Source organism: Onychomys torridus, chromosome 9 (assembly GCF_903995425.1).
Source record: "Onychomys torridus chromosome 9, mOncTor1.1, whole genome shotgun sequence".
NCBI classification, from domain to species: domain Eukaryota; kingdom Metazoa; phylum Chordata; class Mammalia; order Rodentia; family Cricetidae; genus Onychomys; species Onychomys torridus.
In genome coordinates, this window is record NC_050451.1 from 21046573 (window position 1) to 21072742 (window position 26170).

At 42.7% G+C, this 26170-nt stretch overlaps 1 protein-coding gene across 3 annotated transcripts in view; it reads right to left on the bottom strand.

Moving 5' to 3' along the window:
- Nek10 (NIMA related kinase 10) overlaps positions 1-23733 on the bottom strand; it is a 189933-nt gene extending 166200 nt beyond the window's left edge. Inside the window, exons 1-4 of one of the 3 annotated variants that reach the window (XM_036198624.1) lie at positions 12186-12276; positions 11880-11940; positions 6673-6803; positions 4362-4460 (exon numbers count right to left, since the gene is read on the bottom strand). In XM_036198624.1, coding sequence (XP_036054517.1) covers positions 4362-4460; positions 6673-6803; positions 11880-11940; positions 12186-12259 — 365 coding nt within the window. In that variant the 5' untranslated portion in view covers positions 12260-12276. Of the gene's footprint in view, positions 1-4361; positions 4461-6672; positions 6804-11879; positions 11941-12185; positions 12277-23566 lie in introns of those variants that run through there. The other 2 variants (XM_036198625.1, XM_036198626.1) reach the window with 2 other exon arrangements.
- Between the last annotated feature and the right edge of the window lie 2437 nt (positions 23734-26170).

Consider the following 26170-nt stretch of genomic DNA (forward strand, 5'->3'; position numbering starts at 1 on the left):
ATAGAGCACTTGCCTAGCCTGTATAAAGCCTTTAGGTTCCATTCCCTTTAGTGAAAAATAAGTTCCATGACAGTGGCAATAAAAACCAACTTCAGTGGCTAAGTTTGGGGATAAAATACCAGGTTTTGGTCTGCAGAAAGTTAGTGCATACTAAGGAAGAAGAGAGCCTAGGGTCATGAGAATGAGGAGGACTGGGACAGGTTACATGAGGGGTTAGAACAAGTGGGGCTCACAGAGAAGCAGGATGCTATGCTTGAGGTACCCCAGGGGCACGGCAGAAGCTGGGAAGAAAGAGAAGAATGGGTACATCACTCTGACCCTCTTGAGCACAGGGATGCAGGGGGTAGCATCAACAGATGAGACTGACAAGCTGGAGTGTGGCTTAGCAACACAACACATACTCAGCATCAGCATATGCAGTCCTGTTTCATCACCAGCACCACAGAGCAAATGAAAGAGGCTCAGAAGGAATAAGAGGTTCTTGAGAAGAACTGGGCGTTAAGTACAGAAAGCCACAGCCTGAGACCAGGGACGAAGCTCTGTACTAGCTGCAGACCGCACTTCATGACCAAGATGGTAAGACCACACCATGAGCTTCTGTCTATCAACTCAATGTGTTTCAAGATCTAACGCCATAAAGAGGCCCTCACTGCATGCTGGCATGTGGTCCTCTCACTCCGTGAGGAGCATACACAGCCCAAGTAGAGGGCCAGGAGATCAAGAGAACTTGGACAACACAAGTCCTGTTGGTAACCAAGTACAGTATTAGTACTCTTGGCTAGGGAGAGCCAGTACATCCCCAGAACACTTTATAGTGATTTCTTTATGATTATTATTTTAGTTTTATAAAGTTGATTGTTTAAAAAGTCAATTTCTAATAAGAGAGGGAGAGTTAGTCATTGCAAGAGGAAAGTCCCTGATGAGGTTATCCAATCCCAAGTGGTCAACCCTAAAGATGTGTGCAAAAGAGGAACAGTGAATGGGCCCAGAAGGGTGTGTGTGTGTGTGTGTGTGTGTGTGTGTGTGTGTGTGTGTGTGTAACAATAAAAGTCACAGAAGAAGACGTCATGAACTTGAAAGGGGTATAGAAGAGGACACAAGAAGGGTTGGGAGGGATAAAAATGATGAAAATACGGTACCCATGTATAAAATTCTCAAACATTAAAAGTTTAATTTTTTTTAAAAAATGGTCATGGGTTGGCCAGATATATTCTAGCACATAAAACTCCCTCTAGTATATAAAGCATACCTCCATAAAAATTTGCTAGTCTCATTTTAGAAGTCTTTCAAATTTGTAGCAAATACTTAGGGAAATTTGATGTAAAATGATAACAATAAGAATGACAATTTATCTTCTTGGGGGAAGTAAAAGGTATTTTGGACAATCCTATCAAATGAGTTGGACAGGTCTCTTCTAATAAAACCAGAATATCTTGGTTCTGCTCACTTCCACAAAGTCATAGGCAAGGAAGAGGAGCTGTCCTCATTATTCTAGAATAAATGACACCAGGAAAGGCCTGCTAAATGAGCACACTTTGAAATAACACCTAATTTAGTAACCATGCCAAACACAGAATTCATTCTGACAGTTTTGACAAAATTTCATGTTATATTTATTAAAATTGTCATATTATATGACCTGACATCCTTTAACTCACTTTTGGCTTTTAGAACATAATGAGATTCCTTTTTATAAACACATTAGAGTGATATGTCATTTCCCCCAGTCTCCTCAATCTTGAATATTCCAAATCCAACTCTTGTGGCCCATATTGTCATCTTCAGATATCAGTGTCCCAATCCTGCCACAGCCTTGTGCATCAAATTCTACCAGTTCAAAACCAGTTTCACTAACTTCATGAAATCCCCCATCTCTAATCCCATGTGCAAGTTCACTTCACAAGCTAATTAAATCACCTTGTAAGATAGAAGCTATATATCAGAGAAACACAGACCAGCAGGAAGCAGGCACACAAAAGAGAATCCGCTAATGCTGTGACAGCTGTTATTCCCTGCACAACCTCATGACAACAGGTCTTGGAGACCAGGCAGATGAGAGGAATTTATTCCTAATATCACACTTACTACAGATAAATCATGTTAGGGCAGAAAGAGAGTGGAAGATAAGGATTTTTCCTGGACGTAGACATGCATCCAAGGCAGCCTGCCTCAGGTCCAGGCAATACTTCCTTTCAGGACTCCTGTGAAAGACTTGCGGGCTTTCCCCAGCTGACTCTAGATGAACAGGTTTAGTTGCAGAACAGGGGCTAACCACAGGTTAGTTAGAAGAACCTAGGAGGAGGTGTCTGAGCACATGGAAGAAAACACAACTGGGGAGTGTGAAAGAGGTGGGGGAACAACACTGGTAACTGGGCAGAAAAGAGGGAAAGGGCAGGAGCTATGCTCCACTCAAGTCCAGTTCCTAATCATTATGCTTTCAGGGTGAAACTGATATTCAAATATGTACAGTCTTATCTATATCCAGAACTGGGCCAATGTCTAAAGCTCTCACCTACCAATCTCATCCAGTCTTTAGTTGTCTGACTGTAAATATTTATGTTTCCTCTTGAATTAGAATATGGGTAATTGTTTTTGCTGAGGAAAAAAAGGACCACACAGCATTCACCTTGGTATTTTATCTTATCTTCCTTCTCCTTGGTTGCCTTATCCCCTCTTGGCAAAAAGTATCTTGTGGTGATATTTTATTTGTGCTAAAATGTGGTGATATTTTATTTGTATGTTAATAAATAAAGTTTGCCTGGAGATCAGAGGAAATAGCAAGCCATTAACATAAAAAGTCAGGCAGTGGTAGCACACACACTTAATCCCATCACTTGGCAGGCAGAGTCTCTGTGTGTTCAAAGACATACTAGGAAACAGCCAAGCATGCTGATGCACGCTTTTAATCCCAGTACCAACCATAGAGACTTGGAGGTCTGTACAGACAGGCAGTGACAAGGAAGTGAGGTAGCTGGACTAAGAGCCTATGAGAGGGCAGAACAGCAAGGCAATAAAGGCACAGGTTAGACAGGAAGGAGCCACTTATGGTACCTGCAGAGCTGGAGAGGTAAGGTTGGTGGTTATCACTATTTCCCTAATCTCTAAGGCTTTCACCCCTATATTTGGCTCCATGTTTCTTATTTAATAAGACCACTTAGAAATTCATCTATAGGGCTAGAGAGATGGCTCAGAGGTTAAGAGCACTGACTGTTCTTCCAGAGGTCCTGATTTCAATTCCCATCAACCACATGGTGGCTCACAACCATCTGTAATGAGCTCTGGTGCCCTCTTCTGTATACTAAATAAATAAATCCTTTAAAAAAAGAATTCTCTTTAAAAAAAAAAAAAGAAAAGAAATTCATCTACACTCACCAATTTGACTAAGTTGAATCTGTGCCTTTTAATCCAACATTAACCCTGATGTTCACAAAGGAAGAGGCAAGGAAGCCACACCAAAAGAGCTCTGAGATGTAATTGTTCTAAAGACATAAGGTAAGGGGAAGAGGATGCCCTGGCATCCTAACAAAATTATATGAGATAAGGACAATGGAGACCTCACCACTCAATCCACCCCTTACCCAACTCTGAAATTTGTAGCACCCAAGAATGTCCTGGCCCTTAGGTGTGTAGCCTAGGATTGCCCATCAATCACCCATAGCAGGACATGGGGCGTGGGCTGGAGGTACGTGCTCACTCTCTTTCTTCAAAGTCCAGGCTGGGGGAGCCTGCTTAATTGGTCACTGTGTCAACTGCAAAGGTGTAACACAAAGGGTATTGTCATGTTGTCTACAGTGTTAATCAATGGCTTTTTCATAAGGACTACACAATAAATCTTCCTTGAGTATCCACACTCAAAACAAGCATATTAAAGAAAACAATGCTCTCCCACATCTTAGCTGTCACCAAATTCCGCTAAATTCAGAATCCAACAAGTGATTCTAGTGAACAGTGACAACTCATCCATCCCCATTCACATAGCCTCTCTCTCTTTTTTTTTTACATACATTTAATAATTTCTTTCAATTTTTGAGATTATAAAATAATTACATTATTTCCACCTTACATTTCCTCCCTCTAAAACCTTCCCATGTACCACCTATCCCACCCTATCCCTGCTCTCTTTCAAATTTTTGACTTCTTTTTCTTTAGTTGTTATTATGTGTTTGTATGTGCATATGAGTTATATACAAACACACATATATGTAATAACAATTAATGAAAAATAAATAAGCCATATATATATATATTCTTAAATACTGCACTGTGCTCCCTCGCAGACTGCTTTGAAGCATGTTTTCCATACAGGATCCATGAAACACACCTGTCTTGGGTAGAGGTCTGTCTTTGTGGCACAACCTTACCTGCATATGAGTCTGTTTCTCACCAGAGCCGTAAAGATCTCCTGAAATAACTGATGCTGTGGATGTTTACTGAAATTCCTCTCATTCTTGTAGTTTATACTAAGATAAAAATTTAAAAAACAAAACAGGAAAACTATTTATAATAAACATCATTAGGGTTAGCAAAGTTACTGATGAAAACAAGGGTCATCTGCATTGAGACAAAATACTGAGAGTCTTAAGATCAACTTATCAGTAAGGGCAAGCACCAACTGTTACATGGGACTTCACAGTGAAGTTGATAATAAAGATGACACTCAAGAGCTGACGGCTCAGCTAGTGAAGAAGCTTGCTGAGCAAGTCCAGAGACCCTTGGGCCCCATAAAAGTAGAAGGAGAGAAGAAACTCTTCCACAAAGTTGTCCTCTGAACTCCACATGTGCACTGTGGCACATAAGATCACACACATACACACACATAAACGCACACACTATGCATTCACACACAATAATAATACATTTTAATTCAAAACTTACATTCAAACATTTGTGTCTCATTTTACCATATTAATTCGATTACCACCACCACCCCCAGGCACTTCCAGCTGAAACTGAAGGAAGAGAAGGGAGGGGCAGCTCTGGGGCTTTCCTCTATGCAGCTGTTCTTCACACAAGGGAAGCTCAAACTCACGATCCACCCATACATCCACCCTCCATTGGCTGTTCCAGCTGTTAACACCAGCAGCTGTTTTACCTATTTCAGCAGATGTCCTTGGTACTTAATGTGGATTTACTGACAATTTACATTTCTTCGACCAGCAACTGATACATTGTTGTTATCTGTTTTGTATATATGTTTAAGAAATTTTTGTATTCCAAATTCGGTCTCTTGTATTGATATTACAGCCCAACAAATAGATTAAAAATATTCCCAAAACATTCTACTTTAAACCTTGGAGAGTATAAGACATTACACGAATGGGTCAAACTGCTACTGTGACAGATTATTTTCATCATGCGTAATGAAATTGGAGGCTGAGGAGCTAGTTCACTGAGTAAGGGTACTGGCCACCAACACTGAGGACTCCAGCTCAATCTCAGAAACTCAGATGGTGGAAGAAAAGAACCAGCCCCCACAAGTTTTCTTACACACACACACACACACACACACACGCACACGCGCACGCACACGCACACGCACGCGCGCACACGCACGCACACGCACACGCACGTGCACGCACACGCACACGCACACACACGCACACGCACACACACACACATGCACACGCACACACACGCACACACGCACACACACACACGCACACGCACGCACACGCACACACACACGCACACTCATGCACGTACCTACTCACACTCACATGCACAAATGTACACTAAATAAACATAAAAATTTTAAGATTAAAGCCAAATAGAGTAAAATTACATGAACACCACTTTCATACAACTTTTCTGAAATGGTTCAAGTTCATAAAATGTCGGAGAAACAAGCTAAATCAAACAAGTAAAAGATCCTCCCAGAACATCCATGCCGATATTTCAGCCGTTCTTTGTGTACACAGAACTTACTAGCAAACGACCTGAACACACCAACACAAAAAGGGTGTGGCCCACAGGAATGCATGCTTCTAGAAGGTCTACACAGCAACACAAAGAAACACAGACTAAGTCTCTTTGGTTAAGCCAAGACCCTGTCTCTGCAATTGAGAAACTCAGATTTTTAAACTACTATCTTCAAAAAAACTTTATTATATTTCTCTCTCTCTCTCTCTCTCTCTCTCTCTCTCTCTCTCTCTCTCTCTCTGTCTGTCTCTGTGTGTGTGTGTGTGTAGAATAGAAGTCAGTTTTCTCCTTCCACATGGGTTCCAGGGACTGAACTCAGACTGTTAAGTTTGCTGGCAGGCAATCCCCTTTACCCACTGAGCCATATTGCCAGCCCAACTAACATCTTCTTTAGCTACCACATCTGTTCATAGCAACAGGTTTTTTTATGCCTTTTCATCACCGGAAACATGAAACACAACAAAAGCTAAGACCATGCTTGGGATGGACCTACCCACGTCAACATCTTGGGGCTACTTCCTCAGTGGTCAACTGTTGACCTTTGTGTCTGCAAGATGTCCAGACCACCCAGGACACAGCCACCTATGCTTGCCCAGTCAACCTGTTACTTGGGCTTTATACCTCCCCTGGGCATACTTTCCATGTTAACTAAGATTACTAAACTAAAAATATTCAGACTTTAAATTTTCACTTCTGTGATACATTTAAATAAGCAAACCTGAATAGGCTCTGACAGTAAGGGAGATTTCTTACCTAAAATTTTCAAGTTCAACTGCTTCTGTGGATTCATGCCACTGACCACGAGCCCTGTGTCCCCCTGCCTTGATGGCAGTCTCAGACTTTGTCATGTTGTTTTGGGTACTATCAAAGTTAATGGCTGGAAGCTACAGAAATGGAAACAAAGAGTTCATGGTCTTTATGGTTCATTCAACACATGATAAAACAAGTCACAGAATGGGAGAGGTAGAGGGGAGGGACAAATAAATGAGAATTTTCCCATTAGATCAATAATTGAGATGACAGCTTTGTAAATGGGAAAGGAGTTCCCAAGATTTAAACATCTATAACTTAAACATTTGCTCCAAAGCTTGGGCCCTTTTCATCATTAACAATGCCACATGCCATAGCTCACTGTTATATATGCTCAGCCTGTCTCATTTTGACACGATATATTTTTTTGACATGTATGTTTTTGTTCAGTGATATTTCCTGGGCACTTAAACCAGGGCTAGGGATACAGATCTGGGGTGAGCCTGGCCAGTAGAGATTTCTGAAGTGTCTTGTGTGCTGCAGATATGCAGCTAGAGAGTGTCTGCATCCAGATAGCACACACTGCATGGAAGAGTGTTCCTCTACCTGCATTCACTATTGTACACACTGTTCACTAAGGGCTTAGCAGACAAGCACAGGCAAGAACCCATCACTGTGGCTCAGTTTGAACAACGATACTTAAACACTGATTTAAATGTTGAGTTTACCATAACGCAATGCATGTTTGGAACACCTAGAATGTACCTGTGCTCCTGCTACAAGATCAACCCACTAGTTCTACATGTCAGCAGGATTCACACACCAATAGTCACTATGATTGAGACAATCCTGAGATTTGGTTTTGGTACCACATGAAATTGAGTATAGAATGGGAAAAAAACATGTCCCGTCTTTTCCAGAGTCTGAATGAAATATGTCCTATAATCAATTATTAAACATGAAGTAAGCAAAGCATAATAAGGGATCCATTTTTCAATAAATCATTTCATTGTGCACAATTACAACTGCAGAAGCTAGAGTACAGAAATCGATGTAAGATCACAATTTCCTTATGTTAAGGTGATTGTCCTTACTTCCTGTCAGGCTGTAGATAAGAAAATGCTTTATAACAGTGTTATTGCTTAGTAGCTACCCCAAGATGCTTCCTATCTTCTAACCTCAGCTGAGTTTTCAAAACAGTGACAGTAAACATTCCATTCTATAAAAAAGACCTTTGTATATCAGTTCCAGCACCCAATCTATGCCCCCTTGTGAGCAAGTGGCCAAAAGAATTCAAGCCAAGTTTAGTGATAAAACCACACTCCCTATCAGGTTCTGTGGGTTTGAATCCACCGTCAGTTAACAGTGTGACCTTGGAGGATTTATTTAATCTCTGTGTACGCTGGTTTCCATGTCATTAAAATAGAAGGAATAATAGCAGTGTGTAACTCTGGGTTATGAGAGCTAAGCAAGTTACTGTTTACACAGCACTTGCTATGTGCAGGCACAGACCTAACAGTTTTATAAACACGCTTATAAACCTTGTAACCACTACCATAAATTTGCTAAGTAAATAAGTTTGTCATTACAAATTAGGTGATTTCCAAATGTGGGCTTATAACCCAAAAGACATTAGATATGAAGTCACAGCAACAAGTTCATTTTTACGATAGACAGGAACTGTCAGAACACACACACACACACACACACACACACACACACACAAAGTAGGTTTTCTAGGCCTAAGGAATTTCAAAGTCCTTTGTTATTGACAAAATCCTAGAAAACTGTCTGCAAGAAAGAAGGTAACAAGCCCAGAGCAAACATGTCTAAGCCACTTGAAGGAAAAAAGAATATAGCTCTCACCTCCTGCTCCCCCTACACACAGACTGTCAGGCTTCCAGTGCTAAGAATCAACTCAGAGAGTTGCAGAGGCAAGTGGTACTTGGAAGCTCTGTTTACAAAGCCCAGGTACTTGATAATAAGAACTTTGATACAATCAGCTCCTTCAGATGAAATCAACATTAGTTCAGAAACCACAGGAATTTCCCTACCCCTGCCACCCACTACCCAGTACCCCAGATCAACTGTGTCAGATGAAGCCAGAGCTCTTGATTCCAGGCCAGGGCACAGGTTATAGACTGCTCAGGCCTCCTAATGGAGTGGCCCTTGCTCACTGCACTTACCACAGTCAAGTGTGCTGCCTGGTCTGCACATCTCCCACCTCCCTGAATTCAGTCACCCTGAAGATAGAGTCATAGCCACTGTTCTTACATTTGTTCCTAGTACATCACACAAAACCAACAAATAGCAGCTATTCAAATGCGAAGCTGTTGAATGAATGGCTGCTATGTCCCCAGGCAACTCTTCCGTCTAGAAAGCCATCTGAAGTAAGTTCACCCATCCACACACCTGCTGAAGACACATAGCATACCAGATATGGTGAGAAGTTGTGGACGTGTAATGATCAAGGGGTTTGCAGTGCAGAGCAGAAGGAGCTTGAAGCCCTTACATGGGCTTGAAAAACATTCTTCAAAGTTAGTGCCCAGGGCTTGTCATGGCAGAAAGTAAAGAGACAGTGGTCGTGGTCCAACATCTGTCAGGCAGAGGGAGTCCCAGAGAAGACCAGCTCTGATGTGAGAGATCTGCACAGGCATTCAGGACAGTGAGCAAAGTACCACAGCACAGCTCACCAATAGGGAGCCTGGCTCCATGAAGAATCATAGAAGGACATTCTCTTCTCAGCAACTCTGCCCAAATCACAGGGGACATTTTCCCCCTAGAGTTTCTAGTAACTGGTTATCACAGTCCATTTATAAACAAAATACAAATTAAAAAAAAAAAAAAAAAAGGCCACATCAGCAAGATTCTGGTAAATGGGGCTTGACTCACAAATGTCCCTCCTCAAATGGACCACTGAAAATCTGAGAAGCAAACATGTCCCCACTGGCCTATGTTGTTGGGGGTTTCTTGCTCCAACTCTCCCAGGCCTTATTTTTCATCTTAACTTTGGCCCTGGTTTTAATTTATGATAAACTTCCACACACTGTATATCTTTAGGTGCTCCTTATATTCTTCCTGGAAGAAGCAGGGCACAAGGAAATTTCTGAGCTGTCCTAGAATCCTCCCTCCCTCCCTCCCTCCCTCCCTTCCTCTCTTCCTTCCCAGCCCCCCCTCTCCCCCCCCCTCTCTCTCTCTCTCACTCACACACACACACACACACACACACACACACACACACACACATTTCACATTGTTTCGGGAAAGGAGAACAGAGTTCAGAGTTAACTTTTGATTCCAGGATGACAGATGCAGGTAACTTTCCCAACAGAATGAGCCTCAGAATTTGAGACGTTTAGGAACCTTCCTCCAAGTGAGGCTAGTCACTGCATGCTCTCTTACAGCTATCTCTCCGCTCTCTAAATAATCCAAGCATTTTAAATATGCATTATTTGTAAACAAAAAATTAGCAAAAAGATATGAACTTGTCAGAAAAATCAGCCCTGTCAGGGAGAAACAAGGGAGTGGTAAATGGAGGCAAAGCAGACCTAAGCCGCTGTGAGCCCCAACGCCGAAGGCTTTGAGCTGCAAGCCCAGCAGCGCCATAGGCGCTCCTTTCGCCCGGCCAGCGGCTATTTGTGCACACTGTGACCCCGGTCCCAGGTCCACCTGAGAGAAACAACCACAAACTTGTGGAAAAGATAAAACAGTGGATCAGAAGCAAAGCCAGCGTTGCCAACGAGGGCATGGATCTTATCAGAAGATAAGACTAGAAGAGTCCCCACGGCAAGAGAGGAAATTGCTACCATGGAGAAGGAGCTCCATGTGGGGAAGGCAGCTGTGTGAAGGCGGGGCAGTTAGTTGATTTGGACCTAAGAAACAAGACAGAATTCGCGGAAAGAAGTCTAGGAGAAAGCAAGCCAATAGCAACTTGGGATATTGTGGTCACACTGGAGGATGTATGGAAGGGGAGAATGGGTCTGTGACAAAATCATGATCAGGGTCATTCTCTTTTCCCCTAAGAAGAGTGGATGTGAACTGGGACAGCTGCAAGTGCATCAGAGGAAAATAACTTCCAGAACACGCAGAGAAGAGGAATCTCAGGGGCCTTGTAGCAGGGATGACACAGAGGAAAGAGCTCACAGAGAAAAGCCATTTCAAGGACATTTGACTGGTTCAAGTGTTTTAAACCCTAAGTTAATTTTCCAGTTCATCGAAAGGCATCGCCATGGCTAGGGCATACAGCACAGGATAGGGGTGTCTAGTTAGAGAATTGGATTCCATGAGCAGACTGGTGTCTTGAGACCATCATTTCTCTGTGCCTCAGCTTTTCCATCTGTGAAAGCAGATGTTGCAAATATGGAGAAGAGCAGCCAAGGCACCTGTGGGTAGCAAGTATTCCTAAGCATGAACTGTCCTGTTTGCTCTTCAAATGCCACCAAGTCTTGAGGAAGTCACTCACTAGAATAGACAGGTGAGAATGTCATGTTTCTCGGGTAGGTTGGGATGATATAAGACAAAGCATCATAGCTGCATTACCAACCTTCAGGCAGAAGACCAGGGCTCAAGCCCAGCCCAACTGACAGTCAGCAGCAGTGCATGAGTCTGCTGCTGTCATTCTTAGGGCTGCTAGGTTGTTTCCCAATCCCCCAGACAACAATATCTACTCCCGTGACTTCCCAAGGTCTTCTAGAAGCAAGACTAAAATGTCAAGTTAAGATATAAACCAGGAGTGCCATTCCCTCTTTGTCTAATAAAAGCTTAAAAATAGCCAAAACTTCATACCTCCGTTGTTGGGGTGAAATTTGAGAAGCATTAGGGGGCATTTTCTATGAAAGAGAAGGATGGCAGGTTACAGAGAGGACAAAGATGTGGTAATCTGTGTTTGGAGAATAAATTTCCCTGAAGCTCCAAAAGGTAAACATTGGCATTTGATGACAGAACTGGCTGTTTATAGACTGGAGGATGCAAGTTCTGCTGGCTAGGATATATAGTGACAAGTTCTGCTGGCTAGGATATATAGTGACAAGCAGAGAAATGAAAAGGCTGTAGATGCCAAGTCTCGGCAGAGCCTGACCCACGGGAGAGAGCAGCCAGAGGAAGCTAAGAACGCTACAGCAGAGCAAAGAGAGGGCACACGAGGATGGCAACTGGACCCGTTCAGAAACATGCGGTCCTCAGTGCCATGCTGCATCCTTTGAAAACACTACCTGCTGTTTGCTTGACTGAACGTTCAAAAGGCACCGAAGTCTTTTAAGGTCTGAATGGTCCCTAGGAGAAAGAACAGCACAGTGTTAACCACAGCAGGATCCAGGAGAGCAAGGTCACATTACCATGATGACACCACCACTTGGAAGCTTGCCTCTGTAGACAAGGGTATGCATGCTGACCATTTCTTTCCAAACTCTAGAAAGGGCCCAGTGTTTGAGTAACTACAACCCGGGAGCTGATTTACAGGACGCATTAATTCCACTCAAGAGTGCTGCCCCAGTGAATAACTACAAACACCTGGTTACCTGGTGGTTGTCCCTTGCTGCTTTTTATCGGCTGATTTCTCTGAGTTCTTCACCTTTTTGTCTTGATCAGGCATTGTAAAACATCAATGCCTCAGAATTAACATTGCATTCCTTGCAAAGTAAACGGAGACAGCTTTTAGTTGGGTTACATAATCCAAAGTAGTCTCAGTTAAAACAGACAAAATGCATCCATGATGTCTATGCAAACATATAAAAATTAATAATTGCAAGTACTAAAATGAATATTACTGACTCTTTACCTTCAAAAGGTCTTTCTTGGATAGATTTAGGCCATGTCTTTAGCCCATATTTTCTGGCACATGCTTGATTTAAATATTCTGGCCAATTTTTCACAAATACTGTTCTGTACATCAGTATAAGGTATAAATCATCTTTGGGATTTATAAAATATATCGACTAACAAATATTTAAAGCTTACTGACAGCAATTTTATACAACCTCACTTGTCTTTCTCTGTAAGTATTCTGAATTACACAGTATGGGTTCAAAGGAGCCCTCTCTCATTATGGGCCGCGTCCCCAAGTGTCTCAGAGAAAGCCACACTCAAGTAAGTGGTCAGTGTCATGATGTTGCCACACTTCCAGAATTCTTTATGAAGTGTTTTTTCACTTTGCTCTTTGTTGATTTTTTTAAAGGCAAGGTCTCACTAAGTATCCCTGACTGTGCTGGAACTCCTCATGTGGAGCAGGCTGGCTCGAACTTGTGGTAACTCTACTGCCTCCATCTTCCATGACAGATGTGTGTGACCATGCTCAGCTTCCAAAATTACCATTTTTTCCTTTTAAAGATTTTTTTCCTTATGGGATTTATTTTTTTTTATTTATGTGTATTTGTGTACCTTCCTGAATTTGTGTGCACTACATATATGTAAGTGCCTGGGGAGGTGGAAGCCAGAAGACTCCAGATATCCGAAAATTGAAGTTACCAGCAGTGTGAGCCCCCTGATATGGATACTAAGAATTGAACCAGGGTCTTTGCAAGATCAGTAAGTGTTATGAAGTGCTGAGCCATCCTTCCAGCTCCCTTCCAGAATTCTTCAAGTATCTGAACAATACATGTTAGCAGCAGTCATAATAATGGTCAGGCCAATCTTGTGCAGTCCATAAGCTTACCTGAGTATCTGGCAGGGAGGTGGCCTGCCTGGAAATACAGCTCAATAGGCATTTCAGCACTCTGAATTCAGCATTTTAATATTGCCATGGTTACTTTTCCTAGTGTTATTTTTAATCCTACTTTTCCCCACTTGATACACAGTTGTTGACTTGTTTGCTTTTTTTCTTTTAATTTATTTCTATTCTCAACTCTTCTCATTTTCATAACAGAGGCAGAAGGATGAAGATACTCTTCTTCTTTCTGCTGCTGTTACAAAATATCTCACATAAGTAACTCACATGTGTTGGGAACCAAAAGTTGGATAGCTATGCCTTGACTTTTCTTGCTTGGATGATCTGGCATAACTGCACCCATTGAATTGCAAAAACAATCACTCCCGGAAAAACTACAAAGTGTGCTTTTAGATTAAACTTCCTGGAGTATGTTTGATTGATCAGTTGTTCAAAGCATCTGACCAAAGAGACCTCTCCCTAACCCTTTTCTAATTGATTGATCTGTTGCTTGAGCACTGGACCAAAGAGATCTCGTCCTGAACCCTTTTCTAACAATTTTTCATCTCCCTCCCTTCCCTTCATATCCACCAGTATATAAGCTTGCTTTACTTTACAATAAATGAGACCTTGACGCGACTCAGATTGTCTCTGTCTTTCTTTATGCGCCTGGTCTCCTTCCTCTCTCGCCCCCATTGGTCTTTCAGGTGGTGCCTCCTCGGGTCCGACCTAATAACCTGGCCTGCAGGATGGGTCACACATGATGAAAGATTATGGCTCACAGCTACAAAGATCCATGGTCCTTAGCCCTGACGCTTCCAGGGCAGTGATAACACAGAATACCACAGTAGTGAAGCATGGGAGAAGCTCAAAACTTGATGGACAAGAGAGAGAGAGAGAGAGAGAGAGACAGAGAGAGAGAGAGAGGATGAAGAATCAGATCTAGCCTTCACAGTCACACCCCCTAGCCAGTGACTCTTCTCTTCTAGGCCACATTCCCTAAGCTGGAGACTGACCAACTTTCCATCTCTGCCACCTAAGGCTCATAGCCATCTCTGAATGCAAAAGCCATTTAAACCACCTCCAGAGAACTAACAGTTCCAACAATGTTGAAAAGTTCATAGCCAAAGTCTCCTCTGAAAGTCAAAGCCAACTCATACCTGTGAACCTCTATATATCACCAAGAAAGAGGCTCGGCTTGAAGATACCATGGTACAAAATAGACAACTGCCTTCCAAAATGGAGGAATAAGAGGCTAGCAAAGAAAGGTTGAAAGCCAGCAGAGCAAACATTAACTTTTATAATTAGCTCTATGTCCAGTACCCAGGGTATATGAGCTCCAACCCCCTTACCATTTGCAGCCCCCCCACACACACTCTCTTGGGACTGGGTCCATTCACTGCTTGCCATGTTTCTCAATGGACATTTCATGTTCCTGGCATCTCCAGCACCCTTGGGTCTCCAGTGCAACTTGGACTTCCCTGTCTCGGGGGCTGCTTCCTTTAAAGATCTTTGTAGCCTAGGTGACCTTTTAACTCTTGCATTGTGCATGTCTGAAAGAAGAAGCACCTCATAAATGACACCAAGGTCTGCCACCAGCTTTACCAAACAACTAGGCCCCACTGGACTACCTTCACATTGGCCTCTGAGTACCTTGGCAACTGAGTATGGTAAAATGAATCCTGTGGTACCCCTGGTATGCCCACAGGTGTTCTCTTCTCTTTAGTTTTCATATGCTAGCCTGGATGTGTGGGATCTTGCCAGCCTTTGAGGTGTCCTTGCAACATAGTTCCTTTGGCCCCAGTGTAAAGTAATTGACATTATTTTCATGCCGTTTTCTCTTCAGGAATCATGACTTCTTGAACTCCAAATTTCCCCAAGCTTTTCTGTAATTATTTGGGTTTTTTTCTTTTTTTTTTAAGTCTTTCTAATTTGCATATTTGCTCCCAATTCTCACTGTAGATTTGGCTAACTGTATTGGTCAATACTTGTACCACACATAAATATTGGAAACTTTGATTCCTACACCAGATTGATTAGTCCATAATATTTTTTATTTTAGCTTTAATTTTGTATGTGCATGTGTGTGAGGGTGCCAGAGGAGGCCAGAGCCATCAGATCTCCCTGGAGCTGGAGTTAGAGGTGGTTATAAGTTACTATACATGGATGCTGGAAATCAAACTCAGGTCCTCTAGAAGAGAATTAAGTTCTCTTTACAGCTGACCTATCTCTCAAGCCCACTCCATCATTGTTCCACAAGGTCTAAGGATACAAACAATAATAGACAATAGTATCTCATCCAGTTCCCAGTAGAACCCATGTTCCTCTTGGAACTTCATGACTATGGCCTTTAATATCTATATTTCTGGCAGCATTTTGAGATCCCTCCAGAAAAATCATTATGCTTACTTTACAGTTTATGGCTTCTCTAGTCCAACTTTCACACCTTTCCAAACTCCTCCCACAAACTAATTCCTACAAGCCAAAGTCACATGATGAGGTTTAGCCCCAACATTGATCCTCCATCTCTGGTATCACTTTTCTGTGTTCATCAGACTTCCCATTGCTGTGACCAGATGCCTGATACAAACAGTCTGAGTGTGACTGGCCTCCATAAGCTCACAGGGAGTGGCACTGTTAGGAGGCGTGGCTCTGTTGCAGTAGGTGCTGCCTTGTTAGAGGAAGTGTGTCACTGTGGAGGAGGGTTTTGAAGTCTCATATATGCCAAGTCATACCCAGTGACTCAGTTTGCTTCCTGTTGCCTGATGATCAAGATGTAGAACTCTCAGCTCCTTCTCCAGCACCATATCTGCCTTCATGCCACCATAACCCACCATGATGATAGTGGACTAAACAAACCTCTGAAACTATGAGCCACCACATTAAATGTTTTCCTTTATTAAGAGTTGCCGTGGTCATGGTGTGTCTTCACAGCAACAGAAACCCCAGCTAAGAAAGGTTTATTTTTGCCCATGGTTTCAAAGGTTTCCATTCATTTTTCTATTCTTCTTGTGCCTCTAGTGAGGCAGGACATCACAGTGGTAGGCTGCTCACCTCACAGATAGGAAGTAGAGGCAAGTAAGAAATGAGGACCAATCAAAGCCTTCAGATCTATTCCTTTTGTGACCTTTCCTCCAGCTATACTCCACTTCCTAGAGTTTCAAACACTTTCCACAACAATCTTATCAGTTGGGGACCAAGTGTTTGCATGAATGGAAGAGTTCATATCGATGATATAGGAAATATAAAATAGAATGTAATGTTGGTTTAATTAAATTGGATATTCCAAAAATTCGATTTCTTTTCTATGCCACAATTAGACTTCAGTGTGCTGTTCAGGAATGAATGAAAACCATGTGCTATTATCTTAGAATTGCATACTTCAATGTCTAGGAAAATCTAGAGGTGTTTAGAGGCAAAGGACTGCCAATTGATGGGTGTTCCAGTGCAACAAGATCTAGAGAACCTAAATGGTTTGAAATGCACAAATACAGTATATTGACTTTAAGAAATATTTTTCTAAGATAGTTACTATATTTGTGACAAAACAGTTGAGCTGGGGTCAAGATTTAGAGGCCAAGGCTCTCATCACTGGTACATAGCAAGAAAGAAGACACAATGAATATTTTAGAATTTAGCTAGATAGAACAGCAAGGACTAATGAATTTAACAAACATTTACTAAAACCTTACTATGTCTAAGCTCAGTTTGAAGTTGATGAAGGTAACAGAACCTCTCACAGGTATGCAATTCTACCATAAGCAATGAAAACCCACTTAGCTTTAAAACATGTTTGTGAGTTGCTATATTAAAGATACATTTAGCATCTATACTGCTGTGCTAGTTTTTGTCCGCACAACACAACCTAGAGTCATTTGGAAGAGGCAACTCAACTGAGAAAATATCTCCATCAGATTGTCTGAGTCTGTGGGGCATTTTCTTAATTAATTATAGATGTGGGCAGGTCCTTCAGTGTTGGAGGCACCAGCTCTGGGCAGATGGTCCTGGATTGTATAAGAAAGCAGGTCAAAGGAATCAAGCCACTAAGCAGCACTCCTCCATGGTCTCTGCTTCGGTTCCTGCCTCCAGGTTCCTGCTTTGAGTTCCTGCCCTGACTTCACTCAGCAATGGACTATAATAGGGAATTGTAAGATGAAATAAACCATTTCCTCCCCAAGTTGCTTTTGGTCATGGTGCTTATCACACCAATAGAAAGCAAACTAATACAATTATTATGAAAGAAAGGAAGGAGGGAGAAAAGAAAGTAGAAATCATGAAGAATGAATTGTAAATTAGTGTAGAAAAACAGAAGAAGACCCAGCTACTTTTGTATGGATATTTAAATGTGCCCCAAGTCAAGAGTCTAATTTTGCTTTTTCTTCATAGACATCTGTCAGAGTCCCCTCTGCCTCCCAAGTCCTGGGGAGACCTGTGCTCACCACACTGCAGTCTTCTGCTTTCCTGCTGCTACAGCCTGATTTACTGAGAGGACCCAGTTTTGTGGGGCTTTGCTTGTTTTTTTGTTTTGTTTTTAATAAGAACTTCAGTTCACATATCTTCCTGTTGGCCAAGCATCATAATTTGTCCCTGTAATGGCCAAAAGTGCTAGGAAGACTCTTTCCTAGAATCTGGCATAGATGAAGTCAAGAGTGGTCTTTGAGGAGAGAAATAGTCAGGAAGGCCACTGAGGAAAACATACTGAATCATTGAAAATCTACTAACCATTATGATCTGGGTCTGAATTTTTCTTTCTCCTCACCCCCTGCATCTGACATAACATTTACATATGTCATATAATGGGATTATGATACCTAAAATTAAAATAATCAGGAGCATGGTATGGCTTAAAGAAGTAAAGGTTGCTGGGTGGTGGTGGCACATGCCTTTAATCCCAGCACTCGGGAGGCAGAGGCAGGCGGATCTCTGTGAGTTTGAGGCCAGCCTGGGCTACTGAGCGAGATCCAGGAAAGGAGCAAAGCTACACAGAGAAACCCTGTCTCGAAAAACAAACAAACAAACAAAAAACAAAAACAAAAAAGAAGTAAAGGTATCAGATGAGGGAAGCATGCATCCCGATAAATCAATACATCCTCTGAAGGTGTTATCATACTGATTATATTCCTCTCCCATATCTACAGTCTCATGCAGCTGAACCAGCCTAGGACCCCCCATTGTCCTGTCTCCACCTCAGTGCAAAGATTACAGGCATACAACTACTGAGTCCAGCTCTAATGTCTTTGGACGAATTGTGGTCAGTCTTCCTTACCAGATGGCAAGGTCCAGTTCCAGCTTTACTCAACTGGACGAATTAAAAGAAGTTAGAGAACTTTCACCTCTATAACAAGTAATGAAAAACATCAAAAGCCCCACGGAGTCCATACTAGCTTGTGAACTTACTATGTAGCTGTGGATTCCAATCTTCCTGCCTCTAACCCCTAAACATTGGGATTACAGGTGTGTGACACCATGTGCAGCTTAAAAAAAAATATTGTTTTTGAGACAGGGTCTCACTCTTTAACCTAGGTTGACCTGGAACTCTCTATGTGGAGTTCAGCCTGGCCTTGAACACAGAATGATCCTCCAGTGTCAGCCTCCCTAATGCTGGGATCATATTAGGAGTGAGCCACCACAGCCTCCTGAAAATTATACTTAAAAAAATAATTTTTGCCAAATGTAAGACGTTAAAAACACAGGGGGAACATGTCCAAAAGAGATTATGCACTGAACAAAATCAAAGGTCACTGTGAGGTGGAAGGTTCTGGAAAGTCTGCACCTTTTAGGGTTCTGAAGAAGGACTGGAGGATAAGGAGAGCAGTGGACACATCTTGAGGTTGATCGGAGCAGAATACAGGCTCTGGGGGGTGGTCTGGGAAATGGTGGGAAGATGAGCTGATGAGGAGCCAGCCCAGCACAAGAGCCCAAGGGAAATGAAGAGCGGCAGCCTTAAAGTCTATGGAGCCTGAAGGGGGTGGGAGTAAGGGTGTCCTCTGAAATTAAAATGTATCTGTATGTGAGTTACTCAATTTGTTATTCAACTCTATTACTTCAGGCTAATTAACATGTCTAATGAGGAATTTACCTGACTTAATCCAAACCAATCATGGAATGCAAATGAACTGCGCTAAAAAGCAGAAGGAAGAGAGCTAAGTGTTAAGTCTCAAGTAGAGCAGAGGGTCCTTGGGCACAGAGCACAGAAAAAGTGGCCCCTCTTCAATCCCGTATCTAGCATTTGGTCATTATGCCTTGACGACTTTTCTTCTAAATATGGTTCTTGTCTACCAGCTTCTTACTATTCCGGCCACCAAGACCTCGTGCAAGCTTACATCATCGCTCCTCACTACAGTGACTCCTCCCTCCCCAAAAATGAGATGGAGCATTAGCTGATGTTGTATTCTCTTCGTGGGTGAGGTTCTGCTTGCAATACAAGGCCCTGCCTCACCAGCCAGCTGCCGCTCACACCGGGCTTTGAACCTGCTTCTCTAGAGACATGTTCCAGGAGATCCCTGGGTATTAATGAAAATTCCCAAGTAGAATATGATTTGTAAGCTCCAAGGAGATTACAGTGCTGGCTTGGTGAAATCTCTTTATGATAAAGAAAACATGACATTTATGTTAAAAATGGACATCAAGTGTCCTTACAGCACAATATGATTTCATAAAGAAAAGATGCTGGCCGAGTGTAGCATGCATGTGGCAAATCTGTGTGGGCCAGTCTCTACCTTTAGAAGTGACACATTTGAGGAGGTGACTCCCTCAGGTTGGACCACTAGGACAGTCATGACAAAAATGGTGACAGACAAGATCCAGATTCCACTAGTTGCATTTTTTCCTAGCCACTTTTTTCAAGTTAATTAACCACAAACACTGGCAAAATATGATAAACACAGAGCTCATTTCCTGGTGGCCTGGACTTGGTTTGCTCTGCCTCTAATTTTAGTTTAATTTTCATAGGGGGGATTTCCTTTTTAAATCATTTTGTCACTCTGGCTCTGAGGTCCATTACAAATATTACCAATAGAAGATTTAAGAAGCTCTTGATCTCAGTGACTGTCATTGTTACTGCTAACCAATTTGAGTTGACACAAGAGAACGTCTGACATATTGATTCAAATAACTTAGGTATGGTGGCTCAGGGTTGTAATCCTAGCACCTGGGAGGCTGCGAAAGAGTGATCACTGTAAATCTGAGTCCAATGTGGACTAGATAGTAAGTCTAGGGGCAGCCTAGTCTATATAACAAGATTCTGTTTCAAAATAAGTTATTGTTTTACTAGTGAGAAATAGTACATTTCATTTAGAGCTAATACTCATGCTTTTCATCTGCTTAAAAAAATTCTTGATTTAAATTAGGTATGACTGAGTATGTTTAAGGTTCACTTTCCACCATAGCAAGCCTCTATACTTCCTGACGAGTCTTAACTAAACACTCTCATGTTAGTGTCCCATCTCCCCTATCCTGCTCCTCTGTTTTCCCTATCCATTTGCCTCTGTCCTCTACAAGAGTTAACACTTGGTATTTCCAGGAAACCAGCAGTCTAAGAAGTTTGTTTTAACCACCCCTATTTTACAGGTAAGGAAGCTAGATACCAAAAGATGAAGGAGTGGCCAAAGTGTGCCCTCCTGGCAGTGGTGGAGCTGGGATTTGGCCTCCATGGCCTTGGCTGAAGTGTCCACAGCTGCAGGGGCTGCTCTGGCCCTCCCAGGGGCTCTGGATGTCTTCTCATTTCCCTCCCCTTCCCTTTTTTTGACAGTCTCCTGAGGTTGCCCAGGCTAGCCTCACGTTCTCTAGGATCTTCTTTACTTGGCCTCCCAAAAGCTGGGATCACAGGCACATGTCCCTACACCTGGCTCTTCTCTCCCTCTCCGGTACCCCACCCACCTCATTTTTCACCTCATTTGTGTTGTAAAACATCTACTCGACATTTGGAAGAGGAAGGAGAATCAGGAGTACAAAGCAAGCTTTGGCTACAGGAGACCTGTGTCAAAAGAAGAAAGACAAAAATGGAAAGAAATAGGACCTTGATAAAGCACACTATGTCTGAGAAGGTTCCAGAGAAGACCCGCCCTGAATGTTCAAAGTACCATGCCATAGGCTGGGAGCCATCACTGACTGAAAAGGGAGAAAGGATAAAGCCAGCTGAGTACAGCAAAGCCCCCACCTTGTGCTTGCACTATGTGAAGCCACCTCATGCCCCTGCTGCTCACCCCCCTGCTACCATGCCTTCCCCGACAGGATGGACTATTCCCTGAGTCCTGAGCCCCATCAGACATGTGGTCAGAGTACCCAAAAGAGTAATGGATATGCACAACTTTGGCTCAAGCTTCCGATCCTCTTGCCTCTTCTTCCAGCTTGCTGGCACTATAGGTGGGTGCTGTCAGGCCAGCAGAATGTGCTGGCTTTTTCACTAAGACTCAGGTGCTCAGGAAATACTGCCTGTTTGTTCGGGCTTCTAGATGCTCTCCACCTCTCTCTCCAAGAGGCTCTAACCTGAGCTGCAAGGCCTGGTTGGTTTTGACAGACAGTCACATTCTGGACTCCCTATTCACCGTCTACATCCTTTACTAACTTTATTTGACCTCCCTTCAGTTGGCCTGACCCTGGACTCCTCAAATGACTGGTAAAGTTACTAAATTAGTCTCTTCCTCATCAGCGCTGAAGCTATACACCAAGCAGTCTAAGGATGACATGGTGTCCTAGAAACTACTCTTGACTAAATTAAAAACTTTTTCTTTTGTGAACCAGCCATGGATATTTCATAACTGCTATTTTCACTGTTTTTAAACGCATGAAAACTGCACATGTGCAGAACTAAGTCTAGTGTACATTCAATGTTTAAATGATTTAAAGCTGTTATCATTATTTGCATAGGTAAAAAGCTTAAGGGGCAGTGATTTGTTAGGGGGCAGAGAGTTGTAATGCTAAACTGTATGGGACTCAGCTCTCACAAGCCACACTGCATTGTTTCTCTTTAACAATCTTAAATCACACCATATGATTCTCATTATAATTATTATGGCATAAAATAGAGCATAAATTAAGAACTTCTGGACTTTTACAATTAAAGCAAAATCCCTAAATTAATATTCACTTAAGAAGAAGATATCTCTGACTTATCCAGAAGTTATGAGAGTGTTCTGAAAAGCTGGTAACTTAAGAGAACCATTCTTTATCAAGTACATATTAAGTGCACTTGCTAGGTGTCTGATCTAGATGCTGAACCATGAATGAGTCAGTCTTCTCATATTTGTAGGTAGCAAAAAAAAAATCAGGCAACACAGAGACAAGGATGGGGAAGTGAGTGTACTGCCCTACAAAAGCAGTCCATTCTCAGCAGTGTGAGAAGAGTTGAGACAGCCTCAGATGTGGCATGGACCACATTCTGTGCATAGCTAAGATGGAGTTGGTGTTGGCTAACCAAAGACTGGAAAACAGGGAAGTGGGGAAGATGGGCTTCCAGCAGGAAAGGAAAATACACCTTAGCACTTAAAAAAAAAAAAAAAGATAAGTCAGTCTAACAATGGTGAGCAGGTGGATTGGATGGATAGGGACAGACTATAATCAGTAATTCTGGAGATATATATATATCTGTCTGTGTGTGTGTGTGTGTGTGTGTGTGTGTGTGTGTGTGTATGTATGTATGTATGTATGTATGTATATTCAGTTTAACCAAGGGACTGGTAGAATCTGAGATAGCTTTGTCGGAATGGTTTTGTAGAAATGAAGTGGTGTTAAGGATGTGGTTTGGGGAATTTAGATAGTGGTAGTTCCCATAGGAGTCCAAGGGTAGTAGGGCCTGGTAGGATAGGATTGCATTGAAAGTCGCTCACAACTGCAGCCGGGTGCTGGGTGCTGGGCTCTGGCTAAGGAGAGCTTTCTATGTGATGGAAACTTTCTTCACATCTGTAACAGAAGTTCCCTAAAGGCAAGCACTGAGGTGGAGGAGAGCAGAGCCCACTCTGTAAAAGGAAGGCAGGAGTGTGCTGTTCACAAAGGAGATCATAAGCCTCCAGAGGCATGAGAGCTGACGGATACCAGCTGTTTACCCGTACCAGGTCCTTTGCTCCTGGAAGCACCACGCAACGCGGAACTCACCTCTCAACACACACTCTTCAGCACAAGCTTATCTACTTTGAGGCAGGCTCTGGCTGACTGACCCCAAGGCTGACATCGCCCCTTCAGGAAGGTACCTGTGGATGGCCTCGGGGATGGGAGGTTGCCCCGGCGGCCTTGGGCATAAGGACACCCAGCTTCCCTCACCTCTCACCGCGCAGGAAGGCGGCCTTCCTTCAGGCCAACCTCAAGTCATCTTCCTCATCCTGTTTGCTGCAGAATCCGAGCGAATTCAAACCAGCTCCCTCACTGACACCTGTTGGTTTTTTAGTCAATTCCTTTCCTGGCCCCGAGGGACTGAACCAACGCTAACACGTCTTCCACAGCCTCGGGAGCTCAGCCAATCAGAAATGACAACGCTGCAAGGTGGAGTAGCACCATAGCGACGGGTGACGCCTACCCGGCTACCCGAGCAACCAGAAAACGCTCGGTGAAGCTCAGGGTGGACATAAACTTGTGTGCTGTATCCTAGTCAGGAGAAGCTTGGAATCCTAAATAGTTTATCTCAGGTGCTCCAAGAATTATCATGGACTGCAAATCAGTTCTCAAAGATTAAAATGGGAAAATGAAGCACGTCACATGGTCAGTTTCTGGGTTTGGGGTTGGAATCTGACTTGTGGGCCAGGCAGGACGATAACTCTAAAACCACATGCTTAGTATCACTTAGATGCACAAAATCACTTCAAGCTGCTACCGCACAACACATGTCTCAAGCAGAAAATCCTGAGACAACACGTTCCCCAGGCGCAAGAGCTTTCTATCAGACTCCTGTCACCAGATCATTCAGAGCTTTGCAAAGTGACACAACCTTTTAGAAAGTCTGTAGAGATTTTTTTTTTAAATAAAAATTTGACTTGCATTAAAATCGCCTTTAAAAAAGCAATACATAAAGCCTTTGAAAGTCTATTTTTGGTGAGCACAAGTCCTGAGGATGTCATTGCACCTGCTCTTGATTGTCTAAAGCTGGGAACAGGAAATGACACAGTGGCTGCAGTGTCAAACACAAGGATGTGGCCTTGTAGTGGCCGAAGATGTAGTGCCCTACGCACCAGTGTTGGAATACTGGGGTGTGGGTAACTCAGCACTCAGTAAGTGGAAGCAAGAGGCTCAGGAGTTTGCAGCCAGCCTGGGCTGAGACACCACTGCAAAAAAGCTACATCAAAACAAAAATCAACGTATACAATTTAAAAGTATAGTTCTACACTGGAAATGAAAGCATGGGAGAGGAAATGCAAACTGAGGCAAACACAGCACTAACTTCAGGGCATGAAACCCTCTGGGCTGATTTTCCCAAATAAAAGCCAAAAAGGCTGTGAAGCTAGAGTAGAACAGAAAATTATTTTTATAAACTCCTAATTACCAAACAGGGAGCTAAAGCAACTAGCTAAAGATTGACTTGTCTTTGGTGGGATACCAACTATACTTTCCTATCTTTCTACTTCTCCATAAAATGTGTGAAATTAATACTTTGACTTTCCATGTGAGTCATCGATGTTTGCTCCATAAAAGAGTGCATGACACCTTGGCTACAGGTGATAATCTTCAACTGTCTAAGGGTGCAGCCCAAACTGTAATATGAGCCATGACCCCACTAAGGCCAAAGACAGATGATCACCCCAGTGTAAGGATGTGAATCCATGACTGTAAGGAACAAGTCTGAGCCACTCTGTGCGTCCTGTCAATTCAGCTCAATCCTAGGACACTTACCATTTTTTGTTGTTTCTTTCCTTTACCATCTTGAAATGAACGTCTAAACTACATTATTAAGTCCTAATTATAGCCTAAAATAAGCAGACTAGAGACATGGCTCAGTGGTTAAGAACATTTAATCCTCTTGCAGGGGATAAGAGTTCAGTTCCCAGCATCAACATCAGACAGTTTACAACTCTGGGGAATCTGACACCCTCTTCTGGTCTCAGTGGGCACTTTTATGTATGTAGCACACACGCGCGCGTGCGCGCGCGTGCACACACACACACTTACACGCACAAATAAAACATAAAACTAAAAGAAATAAAGGAAAATTAAACCTACATTAAGATATTTAGGATCAATACAAGACAAAATTGCATCATAAATTTCTGAAAATATAGGGTGTGTCTAACCTGTGGCCCACAGGCCACAAGTGCTACAGGATTGATATCAATTCAGCCCAATATAAAATAGCAAACTTATTATAGAAAGAAAATTTCATGTGTTTTTGGTAGGGTGAGGTAACTTGATACTTGAGTGTATAGTTCTCAAGTATGTACTTAGTAGATAACATAGTGTCCCAATGTCAAATGGTTGAACACATTTTCAAAACCCATGGCCTATTAAAACAAAAGGTATGTGACACACACATACACACACACAGAAAGAGTGGGGGGGAGAGAGAGGGAAGAGAGGAGAGAGGAGAGAGAGAAGAGGCAGAAATATACACACACACACACACACACACACACACACACCATGAGAACAAGAGAGAGCAGAGACATACAGACAGATACACAGATGTTGCACGAATCCTAAATGGTTTTATAATAAAAACCCAGAAGGAGATATCAGGGTGAAAGCTGAATATCAGAGATATCAGAGAAGCAGAGCAAGCTACAGTCAACACCTATTACTTCACCAATTCCTCAGCCTCTCCAGTGTAACCCAACGTGGCTTAGAACTCAGAGATCCAGACGGATCTGGGCCTCTGCCTCCCGAGTGCTAGAATTAAAGGTGTGTGCCACCACTGCCCGGCCTCTGTTTGTGGCTTGTTCT